The sequence below is a fragment of the Pseudorasbora parva genome, chromosome 16 (genome assembly GCF_024679245.1).
Source record: "Pseudorasbora parva isolate DD20220531a chromosome 16, ASM2467924v1, whole genome shotgun sequence".
In the NCBI taxonomy this organism is placed as follows: Eukaryota; Metazoa; Chordata; class Actinopteri; order Cypriniformes; family Gobionidae; genus Pseudorasbora; species Pseudorasbora parva.
Window position 1 is genome coordinate 35949737 of NC_090187.1, and position 18082 is coordinate 35967818.

At 39.4% G+C, this 18082-nt stretch overlaps 3 protein-coding genes across 5 annotated transcripts in view; 1 reads left to right on the forward strand and 2 right to left on the reverse strand.

The window, feature by feature from the left end:
- Positions 1–855: 855 nt before the first annotated feature.
- Positions 856–8473, reverse strand: synm (synemin, intermediate filament protein). The gene is made up of 4 exons (XM_067420548.1): positions 7530–8473; positions 5107–5231; positions 3439–3509; positions 856–3250 (listed from the first exon to the last, which is right to left on the reverse strand). The coding sequence occupies exons 1-4, from the start codon at positions 8325–8327 to the stop codon at positions 1032–1034; spliced, it is 3213 nt and encodes a 1070-aa protein (XP_067276649.1). The 5' UTR covers positions 8328–8473; the 3' UTR covers positions 856–1031.
- A 48-nt stretch (positions 8474–8521) lies between these two features.
- Positions 8522–12255, forward strand: pgpep1l (pyroglutamyl-peptidase I like). 2 transcript variants are annotated; one of them, XM_067420549.1, is made up of 6 exons: positions 8522–8991; positions 9118–9170; positions 9498–9614; positions 9798–10027; positions 11024–11138; positions 12077–12255. In XM_067420549.1, exons 1-6 carry the CDS (start codon positions 8958–8960, stop codon positions 12239–12241), a joined length of 714 nt encoding a protein of 237 aa, XP_067276650.1. In that variant the 5' UTR covers positions 8522–8957; the 3' UTR covers positions 12242–12255. The 2 variants fall into 2 exon arrangements, with proteins under 2 accessions (XP_067276650.1, XP_067276651.1); XM_067420550.1 differs by having other exon boundaries at positions 12037–12163.
- A 48-nt stretch (positions 12256–12303) lies between these two features.
- Positions 12304–18082, reverse strand: part of igf1ra (insulin-like growth factor 1a receptor) — a 115774-nt gene continuing 109995 nt past the window's right edge. For both annotated transcript variants that reach the window (XM_067420547.1, XM_067420545.1), the window contains exon 21: positions 12304–17366. In XM_067420547.1, coding sequence (XP_067276648.1) covers positions 16865–17366 — 502 coding nt within the window. In that variant the 3' untranslated portion in view covers positions 12304–16864. The remainder of the gene's footprint in view (positions 17367–18082) is intronic.

An 18082-nucleotide genomic window follows, 5' to 3' on the forward strand; every position in this document is an offset into this window, starting at 1 on the left:
ACATTAACATGAATATGCTGATATCTGTTAATAGAAAAATAGAGGAAAACACACATGCTTACACTTTAAATCTTCAGACTAAAGCTGTTACACTATTTTACCTTGAGTTGTAAATGGAATCCTAAAATAGACTCATTTAGTTGAGCTGGATCCTCATTCTGCGTAATAGGTTGTGACTTAATAGCACCGAATAGCTATTCTGGAAGCACTTACACACTTCTGTGTAAGCTGCCTTGCACTTATTTTTAATGTGAGATTTCTACGATCACACCCCTCCCTCTCACTGTCTCTGTACAGTACTAGAGGAATGAAAAATGTGTTGTCCTGGAAAAGCAGGATTGCTAGATTAGTCCTTGCTGGTCTAATGTCATTTAAGGATTAAGAGATCTCTGGGATACAGGAAGGACAGTCTAGTGCTTCTCACCTTCAGAACTAGACAGTGACGGTGATCAAATGTAGACCACACTATATATACTAAAAATATCCAAATTTGTGAATGAAGGTATTTGTGATATTATGAATAAAGTTATGAATAACTCACAAATATATGGCCAATTAAAGCTAGCACTATTTCTGCATACTTTTGTAAAAATCTCCATGTCCATTTCATAAAAAAGAAACTTGGTTTTGCAATGTTATGGAAACTAGAAGCACAGTACGATACTATAACAAAGTTTGTGTTATAAAGTATTTTTTTTCAGCTACAAATCAAATGGAAAGAGAACATGGTTTTCTTTTCTTTTCTTTTTTTTGCTTAATGAAAGCTGTACTATATAGTGAAAATGAAACATAATGCTATATATATAGCAAAAAAGCAAAGTATTAAAGTGATTAGCTTTATCTTTAGCTTGCCAGATAGAGTATTGTTGAACAATCTGGGATCAGTAACATTTTTTGTGTATAACAGTCATGATGGACCATGAATTTTGAATTCTGGTTTACAACACCTGATTGTTTTGTTCAGTTGATAATGAATTTTGTGATTGACGATATTTTGAGCTATAATGTCATTTGAATGTTATTTCATGATATCACTCGTCTTTGGGGCTTTCAAGATAAACAGTTGCGATTCTTTTCTCATGACAGACCTTCAAGTGGGGGTCAATCATCTGGGTCTGTGAGAACTCAGTAGCGCTGCCGCTTCTTTGTACTTTAACAGCTCCTCCGCTTGTTGATGCAGTGGAGCCGTTGTTCACGTCCATCTGAAAAGTGTATGATTGCTCACTATGGCCCAGCTTGATGTGTTTTTCCGTCTTGCCGGCCTCGTCGGTTGAGCTCCATTGTTGGACCTCATCGTCGCCAGGCATCCATGGCATACCCTCCTTTTGAAACTCCTCTTTGGAAATTTTCATGGTGTATCCTAAAGCAGCTCCACCACCGAGGGCCTGCTGGAGCATTGGGTGGGAAGAGCTCAGTGCTGCCATTATCTGCTCTTCAGACGGATCATCTCCTGCATCTTCTAGCAGCCCAGACTCCTCCAACGTCTGGGACACATTAAGCTCTGCCATGAATGTCATGGTTCCGCTGTCTGTAATTTGTTCTACTTTTTTGATGTCAACAGAGACATTTTCTGGAGTCTCTCTACCTTTTGTAAAAAATGCAAGTTCTTCCTTGAGGGCTCCAGATACACTCTCTTGGATTTGCTCTAAAGCTCCTCTGAGCTGCTGTTCGGGGTCTAGAGACTCTTCCCTCAGGATCCCTACTATGGACTGTTGCATTGTGGGAGAGACGTGCACCTCCTCTTCAATTATGCAGTCTTCGATGCTGTCTCTCAAAAATGAGTGGTCATCATATTCGGGTGACTCTCTGTATCTATGAACTTCAGCAGTGGGTCGTTTGGGGTCATCTTCCTGGTAATATCGTTCATCAGACAGATCATCCATAACTCCATAATGGCTATAAGACATAAACCTTCCACCATCCTCCAATTCAGACATGTTGTCTTCAGGAGTGGAGACAAAGTATTCTTGTGAATCTTCTCTGCTGTGCGAGAAGTATGGTAAGCTTTCATCTCTGGTCACTTCCTCAACCTGCACAGAGCCTCTGTTTCCATAATGTGAGGCTTCAGCAGAACCACTCTCAAAGGGTTTCATGGTCTGAGGGTCACTCTCTAGCTCCTCGATTTGGAAGAACTTCGATGAAGGACTGATGTTTGGTTGTTTAGACTTAATTTCCGCAGTCTCCTCTATTTCAATTTCACCCTCCTCATCACTCTGAGACTCCACAGGTTCCTCGATTATCTCCACATTCACCGACTTATTTTCCCAACTTTCACCTTGCAGGCCAAGACTTACCAGGTTCTCGATCATGGTTCCGGTTGGGGTTCCTTTGATGTTCTCCAAGGTGACTTTCTTGACTCCCATGCTAAGAAGTTCCTCCAGGCCAGAATCTTCCGACAGATCCACCTCTTCCTCGACTTTAGATTGTAAGACAATCTGAGTCTTGGTGGTTCCATCCTCTTGCTCTGTTTTCTCCACATGATATGTGAATTTTGAATCAGGGGATCTTGAACTCACCTTAGTATCTAAACCCGCTGGTTTCATGACCTGTTGAATTATTTCCTCCGTAGAAATTGCATCTAGTACTTTTTTCTCACCCACAAACACCTTATGCCCTACATTTTCAGACTCTTTCACATCTTTAGCTATTGATTCTTTCACATCCCTTCTTTCTCCTTCATTTGTTTCCTTTGTTTTTTCTTGATCTTGCTTGGCATCCATTCTTTTTTCTTTTGGTTGAACATCTTTCTGTCTGCTTTCTTCAGTGGCGATCTTGCTCAAACTCGCAAGAGGCGATATCACATTCGCTGGCTTTGATTTCTCTATTTTTGAGGCTGTAGAGCTTGATGTACTTTCGATTCTATAGGGTCCCTGATCAAGTGAGCCCTTTGAAGAGTGATGTGAAACCTCCTTTCTCATACTTCTCTGATCTGTTTCCTCTCTCTTTATCTCAATAGAAGAGACACCAGGTTTCAGAGTACTGGAAGCAGCTGTCTGCGCTGCTTTGGAGAATGAAATCATGTCCCTTCTTGAAGCAGGACTTTGCTGGGCACGATTTGATACACTGATGGGCACGATCCTGGAGGGTTCGTGAGAATGAAACTGACTTGATGTAGATGAGGTTCTCACGCTGGAAATAGGCTCCATATATTTAACATCATATCCTGTGAAGACTTTTTTCCTTGTATCTGGCCGACTTGCCGAATTGATGGAGACTCTTGGAGTGTAAGGATGGGATGGCATTTTTATATCTACGGTAGACAGATAAGACAAAACATAAGACACATGGATAGATATAAGACAAAAACATATTACTTTCTCTGTCTTAGTTTGCTTTGTTGGAATTACTGAATAATTAGAATAATGATAGTAAAAAATGTGTGTAATACTAATCATATAACATAAAAGCATTATTTCAAGCTGAATGTCAAACAAATACCTATTATTCTTTCTCTTGAATGCTGATTAGACCACATTTGAGCATGTCTTCCTTCTTCTTCCAAGAGTGCCCTGATGGACATGACAATGTCAAAGATACAGGCAAACAGGCATATTTAAGGTCAGTCTAATTACTTTAAGCAGAACATACAGTATCATGAACAACCTAGGCACTTCTTTTTCACCTCTTTTGAGAATGCTGACTACCTCCATGCTCTGCCATGACAATGCAAAAGCTCAAACAACACTGATGGCAACCAGAAAACCTACCAATCCCATGGACATGTCCTAAGCAGAAACATAGTTAAGGTCACTAACAACTCTTGATCTCCACCATTGTGTTTAATTAAGCAGTTCTGAACCTACCTTGACAATGCTTTTACATGGAAAAAGCGCTGGACAACCAAAGCGAAGCAGACTTTGTGGAGCTACAAACAGTAAATCTTTGAAAGTCCCCTGTGTCCTCTTTGAAAGACTGCTCTAAAAATAACTGCCACAATGCACCCTGTCTGTTTTCATTATGGCTCGTGATGTGAAGCAGTTGAAACCGACAAATGGAACTTCAACATTATCATGTTTCCAAAAAAATTGCAATTATACAGATTGACCATCTTCAGACTGGAGACCAACCAAACATTTGATTAAGAATAAAAAAAATGGTTGTACATACATATATATATATATATAGTATTTAAATCATACATATTTCAAATACCTCCAATGGCGGATCTTCTACACATTATGAAGTGGGGAGCATAACAGGAAATGACAGTTAAAAAATTCTAAACATTATTTTTAATTTACTACTATATAGCTTTATTTAATAACTCTAAATGCTTATCTTTCATGTGCATTAGCTAATGCATCAGACAGCTTTACAACAAATTAAAATCATAAATCAGCTTCAGTGTTTGTTCAACATACAGTGATTAAGTCATAAAAACAGTTATCCAGCCTAAGAAAAAATGAGGGGCGGGGCTGTAAGCAGACTTGCCAAATGGGCGGGCATTAGTTGCTCTGTTGCTGCAGTGGCTAAAAATACATCTATCAAGGCTTGTGTTGAGGGTGGTTGCTATGTCTAACTTCTCTACTCACATCTCTAAACAGACAACAGCCAGATGTGAATATTTACATTACTGCATAGAGAAAGTTTTAGAAATAGCTAAATAAGAGGCCATTCACACAGTACACGTTTTTCCGTTTAAAGACTTAAGACGTAGGGAGTAGAATGGTAAAAAGGTCCCTAGATGCGTTTTTTGGTTGTGCAGCATTGTGTGAATAGCCCCTAAAACTGAAATATGAACTTAAGACATTTTAATAGCTTTCAAGGACTCCTGCACTGGTCCTTAGAGATGTCATGTCAGCCAAAGTCCATGAAGCAAAAGTAATTTTGGTATTAATATTTAATGTCACCAAGAGAATGTAGGAGGAGATTCGTTTTAAGGGCACAGAAAAAGGTCATTCATCCCTGTGCTTGAATTAGCATCAGACCATAAAGTGTACTTACAGTACAAATATAAGCTTGAGGGAACTGTCAAAACTGAATGCATGAAATTCAAGTCCTGGCAGAAGACCTCTGATATGCATGAATGATCAGAAAAAGAGAAGCAGAATGTGCTACATGGCAATTAAGGGAAAGGCTGCCTTTAATTGATTTTGTATGCTCTACCTGTATGCTGCCACTTCCAAAGCTAGACCCATCTTGACCTGCAAGAGATCCTGATGGTCCTTCAGCTTCGCCGAGATGGTGTTGGACAACATGCTGCGCTCATACTCCAATTCCTCAATGATAGCCTGTATGACAAGAAGATAGATAGTTAACCTGTTTGCCCTTTTACACACACACACGTCTGGTTCACTATCTTTGTGGGGACTCTCCATAGACGTAATGTTTTTTATACCGTACAGACCGTGTTTTCTATCCCTCTTACACTGCCCCTACCCCTAAACCTACCCATCACAGGAAACATTCTGCATTTTTACTTTCTAAAAAAAACTCATCCTGTATGATTTATAAGCCTTTTGAAAAGTGGGGGCCGCTGGCTGGTTCCCACAATGTAGGTAATCTAAGGTTTTATTATCCTTATGGAGACATTTGGTCCCCACAATGTAATATAAACAAGGGCACACACACACACAATCTTTAGGGACTCGCCATAAGTGTAATGGTTTTTATACTGTGCAAAATGTGAACACGCACGCATAGCATAATTGCAATAATGCCCTGAATAGTATATCGTTTAAACTATAAAGCCTAATTTTATCTCATTTCTATCTTTCAAAAGAGTGTCCACTTGAATCTTATTGATGCGATGTATATTTTGGGGGCTACTGTGATGCACCTGTTTGAAAGCTCTTCCAACATCACCCCCTGCTGAAATCTCATTATTTATTTAAAGAGACAGATGTTTTTAATGATAGAAGGGTTATCTACTGCTGGTCAAACAAGAACATACTTTTTAAAGGGGTGGTAAAACACAATTTCACTTTTCAAACTTTAGCTAGTGTGTAATGTTGCTGTTTGAGCATAAACAACACCTGCAAAGTTACAACGTTCAAAGTTTAAAGCAAAGGGAGATATTTGGGCCAAAAATTAGAACCCATTTCGTATTTTTGAGGGGCCGGCTTCATAGGACCCGTAAACCATCAGACCGTTTTTACAAGTAGGGATAAAGCAGTGCAGAATAAAGGTGTAGAATCATATATATATAAAATGTATGAAAAATAATGCACTTTTTTTTTCTTTTCTTTTTTTTACAAATTGCTTTAAACCCTCCACCGTGTACTTTTGGTGGTCATAAATATTAATATAAGCTTTGTGATACACCAAGTTGTACATATTTCTGGGTCAGCATCTTTCAAACAATCAGACCTGAGGAATAGGTTTATAGTTAGTGTCACATTTAGGCTTACAACAAGAGAATTCTACACCATTAACCTCATTTCCCTTTGAATTTATGGATAGGGTTTGGGTATGGTTTGGTTTGGTTTGGTTTGGGAGTACAAATAGGTTTAGGAATATTGTTCCAGGATTAACAAAAGATGTCTTGGCGAAATCACAACTACCCATCATTAGTTTGATGAGTGCTTATCTGTGGTTTTGGAAGCAGAACATTTGGCACTCAATAGCCTAGTAATATTACTAACTGCAGTTATATGTTAAGACTGACATCCTCCACGCAGCCTCATTGAATTCAGCCCACAGTGACACAACACTTTACTGATGCTTGCACTTTGCTTCAGTAACTACTCATTTGTCATTCTCCCTGGAGAGAGGCAATAATGGGATGAAGCTTCTTTTTTTAAGCACATTGAGCTAGAGATGACAAACATGGATAGTGGCAGTGCCTAAGCACTTCTCACATGAGTCCAAAGGGGACCATCGAAAGAACAGGTGTTGGGATAATAATGCTAGGCCTATATTAATAAGTTGAGCAGACATCAATAATACGTTGACGTCTGCTTGGCTTGTGTCTTGTAATATTTTTGTCTTGTAATATTATATTACTCTTGAAGTGCCGATAAATTTAATACAACTATTTATAAAAACATTTTAATTAGATTTTGAAAAATGTGACTTTTTTTATGAAACAAAGTCAGGAGCTGGTGCTTAACCTTCAGGGATGTTGAACGACAAATATATATATATATATATATATATATATATATATATATATATATATATATATATATATATATATACACACACACACACACACACTTGCTCTTTATATTAAAGTAAATGTTATACATAACAAAATATAAGCCTATTTTAATCAGTATCCTTTTGTTTGTTATTTTTTCCCATCTAAGGTGGGCCATTTTACCATTCTAGGGAAGGGGAATACATACATTTAATGTGTTTAAAACAAACGCCATTATCAAACATATCTCATGGGTGGGATAACATGGGATTTATGCATCTAATTCTTAAAAAAAAGCTGTGTCTGAATGTGTAATGGTGCTGCTGTCACTATAGTGATAATGCGCACAGTGGGTGTGGCTGTTGAACATCCGTACGCAATCCTTGTTTTCATCAGACTGTGGCAATGTGATTTTTTTTAGGACCTTGTGTTTTGCTTTGACACCCACCTGATACTGACAGATTTCAGCTCTGAAATTGTCTTGCATGTTCACGAGCTGCTCCTCAAGGTTCAGCTGCACTTGTGTTTGTTTCTCGATTTCGTCACGCAGCCTCTTGAACTGTGAAGCACATTCCCTCTTTTCCCTTTGAATGTCCTCCAGCCTCGCGTGGTCTGCTTTTATAGACTCTTCGATTTCCTCTACCTTCAGGCGGTACATGTCTAAAGTCCCCTGCCAGCTTTCAGAGAAGTTTGCCGCGTACTCCTGCACCTCTTCCATCGTGACCGCTGGAGGTGCGTGATGTGTTTGAGTCACGACGCGTACAGTTCGGGAGTGCACCTGGTCCCTCAGCTGGGCGGTTTCCTTTCTGTGGGCATCTTCCAAAAACTTATATTCGTTCTCAAGCTCAACCAGGCGATCTTCCAAAGCACAGTTGGTCTGAAGAGTATGATGGAGCTGCCTCTCGCAGCCTTTAAGTTCGGTGTCGATGCCTTTGCCCACCGAAGCTTCATCTGAACGCATCGCTTGAAGCATCTGGAGTTCATTGCGCAGCTTCTGTCGTTCCATCTCCGCTCTGCATTTCTCGAAAGATAAACGCTCAACCAGTCTCCTCATTTCCCGTAGCTCAGACATGTGTTTGTTTTCCCATTCTCCAGACCTGTTTTGCCTGACTGAATTGATTTCGCTTATCAAGCAGGTATTTTCTTGTTCCAACTGTTTTGCGCGCATTAGGTAGTGGCTGAGTCTCTGGTTGAGCTCCTGTAGTTGGAGCTTCTCGCTTTCAAACGGCTCCCTCGTTCGGAACATGTTTTCTTTGTAATTGTGTAAATTTGGGTTGCGCTTAAATGTTTAAAGTTAAAAGTTAATCAATTATTTCGTTGTCATCTGTGTTCTGCGTCGGTGTGAAGTGCTGGGCGGAGGCAGAGTCGAGCAAGTGCGGAGGATTTGAGCTGATCCCATGTCCCGTTAGTGAGTCCTACTATGAGCACGGTTTAGCTTATGAATATTAATTACGCAGCGCTACGTTCGCCCAGTAAGGTTTAGTGATTTGCTGAAAAAGCATTGACAAGTATGCGCGACACGCATACTTGAATATTAATTAGGTTACGTAACTGGACGTTCCAGTAGGGTTGCTTAACAACGTCAGACCGCTCTAATTAATATTCATGAGTCAGTCCTTCGCCATGGTAGGTTGTATTACTGTCCCGTTCAGTAAGATGTTTAAAGGAGTGCGTCTTTAGTTCTATGAGGGGATATGAGATGGCTCTCCCATGTGGAGAAAAATGGACAATGCACTGCCTCACAGCCTCATTTGCGCAGACACTTTAGGTCATAGCCCTAAACAAGATACTACTGTTGCACAACACCGCTATTTTCGTCTTCAGTTACGAAAAAAAGGTGGCAAACTGATTTTTAATTTCATAAAATCTCATATCGATGGACACTACAAGCGAAATTGTAGTTGTAACAGGTACGTAGCCCTAGTTTACTGGGGTCGATAAAATGACGCATTCAGCAAAAGTGTCGCAGATGTTATTAGTGTTGCTTATCACTGTAACTTTTAATGTCAAATGCTGTTTATTTATTTATTTTTCAGGTTTTGCCCCTTTCCGACAATATATAGTGAATCTAAGTTGGGAGGCAGCTAAGGTAGTAAAACAATGCCATTTGAACCCTTTTATATAAGTTTAATACATTTTTGAATCATCTAGCCAAATTACAGGCATATTCACCCCCCAAAAACCCGAACATTTTACTCACCCTCGATCATTGGACATCCGCGAATGACAAAATACACGATTTTTGTTTATGTAGGATAGCCTACCTTAATAGTGCTTTTGTCTGCTCTTTTTTTGTTTAGTTTACCATTTAATACAATTCTAATTTTCAGGTTCTTTTGGGAATACGGCTAGGTTTAAACAAGTAAAATTGTCGTCAGATTGACACACTATGTCCACACTTTGCTTATTTGAGCAGGGATTGAAGGTGGCAGGACTTGGATTGGGCATTGATGTCCAAGTTATGGAGATTCCTGTCAGTTATGCAAAATCACAAGAAGTCATTGATGATATCTGGCAAACAATGACTCCAAAGGTAGGCTAGTTAACAAATATATACCTGCTTGATGAAACATAACAGAGATTACAAGATGCTTTCTTAAATATTCTAAAGGCTATAAAGTTTACAGCATCTGTGATGACTTGTCTTAAAACGAAAACATTGTAGGTACTTTTGATACAAAATTATGATGGAGACATTCTCCCTTGTGATGTGCAGGTTGTTATCCATTTGGGCATCGCCCCAGGAGCCAAAGGCATCACACTGGAGCAAACAGGCAAGAACTACTGCTACAAAGACAGGGATGTGAGCGGTCTGTGCCCTGTTCATCACTGCTGTATTGAGGGAGGACCAGAAAGACTGGACTCTATCATAGACATGAGGTCCCTTAGCAAGCATTTACAAAAAAATATGGGACTTGATGTCATCTTCTCCAGGGATGCTGGGAGGTAATAAAACTAACAACTTGATTCATGGATAAAATTTGAAAATGTTATTTATCTAAAAATAAAATAGTTTTCTTTATAAATGTGTTCCACCAAAAAAGTGAAAATTATTTTATTTACTATCTCACCATAGATATGTATACATAGATGCCACATATGAGCACTCCAGACCAGTGCTGCCGCTCCCACCACGCACATCACACGCTGCGCGTAGGGCACCAAGTGCTGAGGGGGGCACCACGATAATTTCTGTCAACAAATACGACGTGAACGCGACCCCCCACGGGCACCATTTAAAAATGATGTGTAGGGCATCAAGACGGCCAGCGGCGGTACTGCTCCAGACACATAAGCTGCATCCAAAATAGCATACTGTCTGAGTAGGTGCTTTACATTTGAATTTGAACTTACTTTGTGGCCGTTTTAAAAGTATGTTAGAAATACAAATTCAAATACTATTGTTGCGTTTCAATTCGTTTACCTATACAACAACCTAAAAATATGTAGTCTTTTTGTGAAGAAAAAGTACATACATTTGAGTATGTAGCAAAAGAGTAGGCAAGCTTTGGGATAGTACTTTGTCATCTTTAACGGATGCTCTGTCACTTAGTTACATGCATCCTGTTTCTGTTTAAACTGCCCTGTCATTTGTCACAATTAAAACCCTCCACATTCAATTTCCTACAGTTTCGGAGAGAAATATGTAGTAGGACGCTGATCTGCAATTTGTGGGTCTTTCATGCAGAGAACTTTTTTTGTTCTCATGTGTTTACAATTTGAAAATATATGTAATATAATGTGGCACTGAATAAATATATTTCCGTCAGGCTAGATACTAATAATTATCACTCAAATCGCTTTAACTAAACATCTCTGCTTAACCGTTGAACTTGCACATATGTTATATTAAAATAGTAGACCATCCGTGTATCTTTGGGATACTTATTTCAACATACTACGATTTGGGATGTACTAATTCTATTTTCGAATAATATTTAGGAAGGATAGTATGCCAATTGAGACACGCCGTATATTCCGGAAGCAGCGATATGCACATAGGCATCTTGGAACAGTCAATGTGTCGTCACCATGGTCCTCAGACTCGTCACTCACAGTAAGGCCGTGGTCTAGACTTTGAGCACACAACATTTCTACGGGCACTGTAATATTATAATTTGTTACATTTATATAGTGCTTTTCTAGACACTCAAAGCGCTTTACATATTGAAGGGGGAATCTCCTCAGCCACCTCCAGCTCTGATCACAATTATGTCACTCTGATGTCTAATTTATAAACATGAATTCAACATATAACAAAGAGTATTATATTAAAAATGGGGGAAAAATATACAATCTACTTTTTTTAAATAAGCCAAGAGGTCAAGCTTTGACGAATCAATTTTCTACCGAATTCGCTGGTCAGAGTTCCCCAAAATTGGAGCGCAGTAAAATGCGAAACTTTTAGCATGAGCTCAGTTTCTGAAGCATTCGCATGCGTATGAATGGATGTCAATGTAAGAAAATGTGTAGTGTGACCGCCCCTTAGAAATCAATGCCACAACATGGATTATTGTCATATTCATTTTGTGGTCCTAGAATCATCAATTTAAGAAGTCCCATACACTTCCATGAGGGCTTGACTTTTTAGTCACTAGCCACTGCGGCTAGTGGTTTTCCAAAGTTACTAGCCGCTCAACATTTTCATTGGCCACAATTTTGACATTGATACCAGGGGGTAAAATGCCAGATATAGATATTTTTCAGTATTATTTCATAATGAAGCCCTGACTTCCATTATATGGACTAGCAGAGTTGGATTGTTTTCTAAAAATTTGAAGAATCATATACATCCTTACAGTAAATGATGCAAGAATTTTCATTTAGTTTGGAGTATCCCTTAAAAGTCCTTTACAATTGAAATGTAATTCAACATTTATTTTCCTCCTTCTTTAGGAATTCTATATAGTATTAAAATGACATATGATTACTAATATCAAGTTAACAACCTGCAGGTACCTGTGTGATTTTGTATACTACCGTTCATTGCACCAGGGGCAGGGAAAGGCTGTGCTGATCCACGTGCCATCCTCAGGCAGCCTGGCAAGCACAGAGAGACTGGTACCACAACTCCAGACCATCATCCACGCTCTGTTACACCAGCTGGCCAGCTCTGCACACACAACCTCAGAGTACGTGGACAGCACACATCCTCCATAAAGCATTATCCTGTCATGTAGTCCACATAGTAGAAATTCAATAAGTGACACTTGACACAAGTCTTCAGACTCATTCATTTTTTTAATTCAAAATTTAAGAAAAAAAGGAAATACATGAAAATTCTTCAAATATACATTAAGCCAATGGCATGTAAAAAGTCTACCATCTCAACTGGAGGTGAGGAGAAAACTGAAAAACAGGAGGCTTTAGATACATAACTTACAAGAAGACGAGAGTACCAGCCAAGCCGTTTCACCATCAGTTTCTACCAATCAATGCAATGACACAGAGATTTTTTTTATTTTTCTCTTTTTCTTGTCGTGTGAAAGGAAAATAAAGTGTTATTAAACTCTTTTCAGTACAGTAGTTCAAGGCCCCTTTTGAATCGTTTTGTTGTTGTTGTCCGGAATGCCAAGCAGAAACAACAGTGCCTGGGAAATGATATCTGTGAAACCTCAAGCTCATTATTGCAATTAAAATGCATACATGCATCTTTTCTAAACCTGAGGTTTTGCATTATGAGGAAATATAATAAAATAAGAATAGTTCTCATGATAGTTGAGGAAAGATCTTTCAGTCAATCTACCTTCAGGTTTGCAGAAAATGTTCATTGCAACATAAGCTATTTCTACTGTAAACTTGTCTCTTTTTATTTTAAATTCTAGTCATGTTCTCGCTCTCTCTGTGTCATGACTACCCGTAATCTACTGGACATCGCTGTCCTATTTGTTTATGTGTTTCTGTAGAACTGTAACCTACTGGGAACTAAGGAACCTTGGCAGCATTCAATGAAAACTGACATTCACTTTGCAACAGGCCAATGCTTTTGTCCATATTCATTACAGAAAGAAAAAAGCAGAAGAAATAAATAGTGATATCTATTATTTTCCCATTATAAACACATCAAAATCTTAATTACTACATCTACATGTGATACACTCCCACCCATATACATACGCAACAATACAAGCACAGGGGCTTTTATAGAATGGTTGTTTCGATCGTCTTGTAACCACACAGAATAATATTCTTTTCTAACAATGTGCCACTCAGCATCCCGACCAGGTCTCTTTCTACAAGCGCCCTACCCCTGGAGTTCAAAAGATCCAAAATACCAAAGTCAAAGAATATTTTAAGTGCCATGAAACAGAACGACCAGGGGATGCAGGACCGTGACTTTCTGATTCCTCTCTGCAATTTAATCGTCTGACCCATCTGTTTTTAAACGGTTGTTTGGAGAGAGAAAGCATGTTGCTTAAATCCACCACCTACCCAATGCTATTGGCAAGACTATTTCTAGTCTCTGTAAAGCAGCATGTTGTCAGCAGCAGTAGAAAAGAGAGGCAAAAACGACAGCCCTTTCTCCCTCTAGAGAATGATGTCGATGAATATGGCGACAATTGGCCCTTTATAGTATATTGTACTCGCTAGACGTGGAGTGCATCTGACCGAACAAATCAGCTGGAATGTATTTTCCAGGTAGGTTTACGAGAAAGGAAAAAAATCCAATGGTTTTCGTGAGAAAGTGTAACAAAATCCACAGTATCGTTAGATGCTTTGGCCAAAAGGTATTAAAGCGGACTGCAGCAAAACAGAAGATTCACTTGTAAAGTTATGTTTTATGTTAAATGTTACAGGCCATTGACAGATGTAGGAGACTGACATTGTGGTGTCTAAGAAGGTCATGCTGGGAAACAGGATGTCCAGGGTCATGATCTCTGTTGAGTTCTTACTGAACAAGAACCTTTAGACTAAGTTTTTAATGACAGCATCATATATGGACCTTGTTGAAGTCTTATATGCACTCCTAAACCTTTATGAACAGCCGTTTTATTGATTAGATGGCAAATAAGGGGTGACCAGTGAAGAAGAATATTAAATATGAAAGAAAAACACTGATAGCAAAGAACTTTTTTTTTTTTTTTTAATCTCTAAGGTCCATCATGATGAAGTCATCTAGTGAGTTCGGTTTTTTAACACGATTATTTATAAAAGTATTGCAGTGAGCAGTGCGATTTTTGCATTGTGATAAGGGATGCAATAGACACGCCATTAGGAAGCCCACAGGTATGATAGCTCACACCACGACTTCCTCTCTCATTCCTGGGAGCTTGTACTCTGGGGTGCTTAAAGAGTTTTTTTTTTTAAATCAGAGTCATGACAGATGTTGATAAGGTGTCCTCTACAGAAAAAAAGCGAGATGTACTTTATCATTTTATATACTTACACATTTAAAAATAAAAGAGAATGAGGTAGATAGATGCTGAAGGAAATGAAAAAAGAAATCCCCCCAGTCATGACATCATGGAAAATGCATCTAGAATCAGACTTTATACTAAATCATAAGGGCATTTCTACAGTGATTTCAACTGGTATCACACACACACAAAACAGGAAATTAAATAAATACCCCTTCAAAGGGGGAAAATAACCTTCTAAGACAGGATAAATAAGTCCTGGGTAACATTCCCAAATACACATGGAAAAATTCTTCAAAACTAAACTTTTTGTTTTTTTAAAGCCAACTAGCCAGGGAAGCTTATTCTTTTATTTAGCAATCTTTGAAAAAAACGATCACTTTTCTGATCTTGAACTGATTCTTATTTGGTTACAGGTGGCATATTTCTTAAGGAAGTTTAGTGCTTATTGTGCAGATTTATAAAATGGAGGTGGTGACAGAGATTACGAATGCATCTTGTTTGGAGGCGATACAGGCTGGTTGGCATATGCGAGACAAATTAAGACAACCCAATTAGCCCTGTTGGTTATTTCGTTACATGAATGGATGACAAAAATAGTAAAGAAATGTAAATGAAAACTTCCATGTCAACGCCTGGCAGGAGGAATGAGCATGGACACTGACATACTGTACGGTTTACTACACTGTAAGGAAAGGCCAGCTACAAAAAAAAAGCTGAGGTGGAATCAGCTATGATGAGAGCATGATGTTTGAAGAACAACACCGTAACATTAACCTGAGATTGAGCTGCACCTCATGAGCAGGTGCAATGGTAGACAACTGTATCAAGGGTGCCTAAAGTTCACATGCAGAGCTAAAGGAGTTTGTTGTGACTAATAATAATAATAATCATAATAATAATATAGAGAAATGTTAAACACAAGGCAATGGACATGTGGCAATGCAGACAACCTCTTAGGGAGAAAAAATAAATTGCTATTCTCTTTTTTTTGTTTGTTTCTTTTTTTTTTTGCAAGTAGAGTATAAAGCATAAGAAAATGGACTGTAGTGGAGATATCATAAAATATTAAACCTGAAGGATTTCCTTATATATATATATATATATAACACCCACAAAAGAAAAAAAAATAGCAGCTTCTTTCTGTACAGACAAAGAGGTGAACATCAGAACTGTAAAAAAGTTATCAAAAGTGACTCAAACCAATGATTTGTGTGTAAATGATCTTGTGGTCTAACATAGAACTGTAAGACCCTTCTCAGAATCGTATGATCTGTACAGAGAGACTAATGACTAGTCTAAAAAAATACCTGCTGTGTACAATGCCTCACTCATCTCACAAAACTTACGTCGAAACGGATGAAGCCCCACAGTTTGCTTCACGACCGAGCTGATCCCTTATAATTCATATACACCTCTCCGCAGCGCACGATCTGATCTCTTCACCTTCGCCATTTGCTCCGTGCGCTGTCCTTTGGACTTGAGACATCACGTTCACAGAGGCTCAGCTCACAGATGGTGTGTGCAGCAGGAACTGCCATGCAATAATCGGAGATCAGTTTCATATAAAAAGGGGAAGGATTTACAAACTCAAGCTGATTGTAAAAGATGAGGTTCAGAAATCCCCCATCAAAGACAGTATGAGAGCTTAGTCCCTCGATTGCGCTACTTTAAAGTGCAACCTCGAAGAATCGGCTGTGGATGGGGGGTCATGTAATGATAAATATTTTTTTAAGAAAAAAAGAAAAGAAAAATTGATTTGGCAAACATTTGGCAGTTTCAAAAACGCCCACCTCGCAACAAACACCCTTGAAATGGATTAAGTAGAAGGGTGGATTCAACCAGTAACATGACCAATCACTGATTGAGAACAATCGATCGCAGCTGAGAAAGTCTTGCGCTATCTTGTAAGAGTAATGTGTGACAGTTTTAGAGGAAGAAATGTACTTGCTCTGAAGAGGGGAATGTGCATTTTTGTTCAAAAATAAAAAACACACTGGTATGCACCCTAAAAGCGTTCACGGGCTGGGCTTGCTGGCTATTATGCTTGTCTCTCTTGTTTCACAATGAACTGGCAGGTTTTCTTCCTTTAGAAAACATTAAAACATTTTCCCCCCACACAAGCGGAAGCCAGAGCTCTCTCTAGTGTGGTGTTTGTTCTGAAAACTTAAATATTGCAGGAGTTTTTGTAGGCTTTTTCTGTCACCGATCGCCCCGAAACATCCTCCATCATTCTAAATCATTTGAACAAAATGATCCGCAGACCTTCGGGAAGGACACCGTCCATCTGGTTATCGACTCCACGGTCTGCCCTGGGTTTTGACTCCTCGAGAATGAAAGAAAAAACACATGACCATGTAGACAAAGGGGCGAGGGAAATGTGGGTACCCTGTGAGAGGAGTAGAGGGAAACTGAGCAGTCATGATCAGCAGGCCGATGATTGAGGCAGTGGCAGCGCTCGCTCGTTCTTCCTCCCCCCGTTCATGTGCGCGTAGGGCTGCGTCTCATCAAACGCAGGCCCCAGCAGCACCACTGGCCCGTTTGCTGCTACCTGTCCTGAGTGCTTGTCTAAGGCCAGGCCCGGAGAGGCTGAGGAGGAGGGTGGTGAGGTGGAGGGGGTTAGGGCGGACCCCATCGGCGTCCCGGGCCCCTGAGCTGGGGAAAGCGGCTGTGGACTCTGGGTCTGAGCCCCTGTACTCCCCTGAGAGGAGGGGGCCAACGTGGAAGCAGGATCCAGTGGAACGTTCTCCATGTTCTCCACCTCCATGTCCAGTTCCTCTGTGTCAGGGGGCTTGTTCTCCTCGCTGTAGAAAAAGCTAACCTCCCGGAAGGGCGGCTCCAGTTCCTCTTTTATGCTGTTGATGATCTCCAGAAAAGACGGCCGCATTTTAGGGTTGTACTGCCAGCACATCCTCATCAGTTCAAACCTGTAGACCAGATACACATATATTGTTAGATTTTAAAAATACTTGATCAGAAGTCACAGGAACTATTAGTAATAAAAGTTGCCTGCCCTAAGTATTAAATTACTACTGACAAAAAAATGACTGTGAACCGTAAAAAAGTAGACTTGGTAAACCCAGCCTGTTTTGCAACTCAGTCTGGAAACCTGTACATTCATTTCTACTGCTTCTGTTACACTTTTGCGGGAACCAATCACAGACACCTGGTGCGCTATTGGTGGGTTTAACACCATGATGGGTCGTTGCCTGTTGATCACGCCTCTTGTCGTCTGATTGGTTAAAGGACTATCCAATTGCATACAGAGTCATTCAAATAATGCTTGTTGATCTCGCCTCTTTTGCACAGAAAATACAGACTCCCCAGACCAATGTTCAATCTTAAATTGAGCTTGGTCTGGTGATAGCCAGACAACAAAAAAAACCACACACACAAAAAATATATATTTCATTCTTTACTTCAGAGTATTTGATGTCATATATGGATTACCTTTGAATTGATTATGTAATTGGCATTATACATTTACCTGCCTGTAATAAATTGTTACACTTTGATTGATTCTGACTTGGCTCTGGAATTATTCAGGTTAAGAACGGGCATAACAAGGGTTAAATGGAATAATTAAATGTGTAGTTAAACTATTAAATATAAATGACCAAATAACCAATTGGCATTCCAACCT

What these genes read in the sequence shown, in the direction of transcription:
- synm (XM_067420548.1), bottom strand. Translation starts at nt 8,327, where the DNA reads ATGTTCCGAACGAGGGAGCCGTTTGAAAGCGAGAAGCTCCAACTACAG. An exon ending in CTGAAATCTGTCAGTATCAG is followed by an intron (nt 5,232 to 7,529) that starts GTGGGTGTCAAA and finishes CTTGTCATACAG; the next exon opens with GCTATCATTGAGGAATTGGA. An exon ending in TTGGAAGTGGCAGCATACAG is followed by an intron (nt 3,510 to 5,106) that starts GTAGAGCATACA and finishes CATGTCCATCAG; the next exon opens with GGCACTCTTGGAAGAAGAAG.
- pgpep1l (XM_067420549.1), top strand. Translation starts at nt 8,958, where the DNA reads ATGGACACTACAAGCGAAATTGTAGTTGTAACAG. An exon ending in TAAGTTGGGAGGCAGCTAAG is followed by an intron (nt 9,171 to 9,497) that starts GTAGTAAAACAA and finishes TTATTTGAGCAG; the next exon opens with GGATTGAAGGTGGCAGGACT. An exon ending in CCTCAGACTCGTCACTCACA is followed by an intron (nt 11,139 to 12,076) that starts GTAAGGCCGTGG and finishes TCATTGCACCAG; the next exon opens with GGGCAGGGAAAGGCTGTGCT.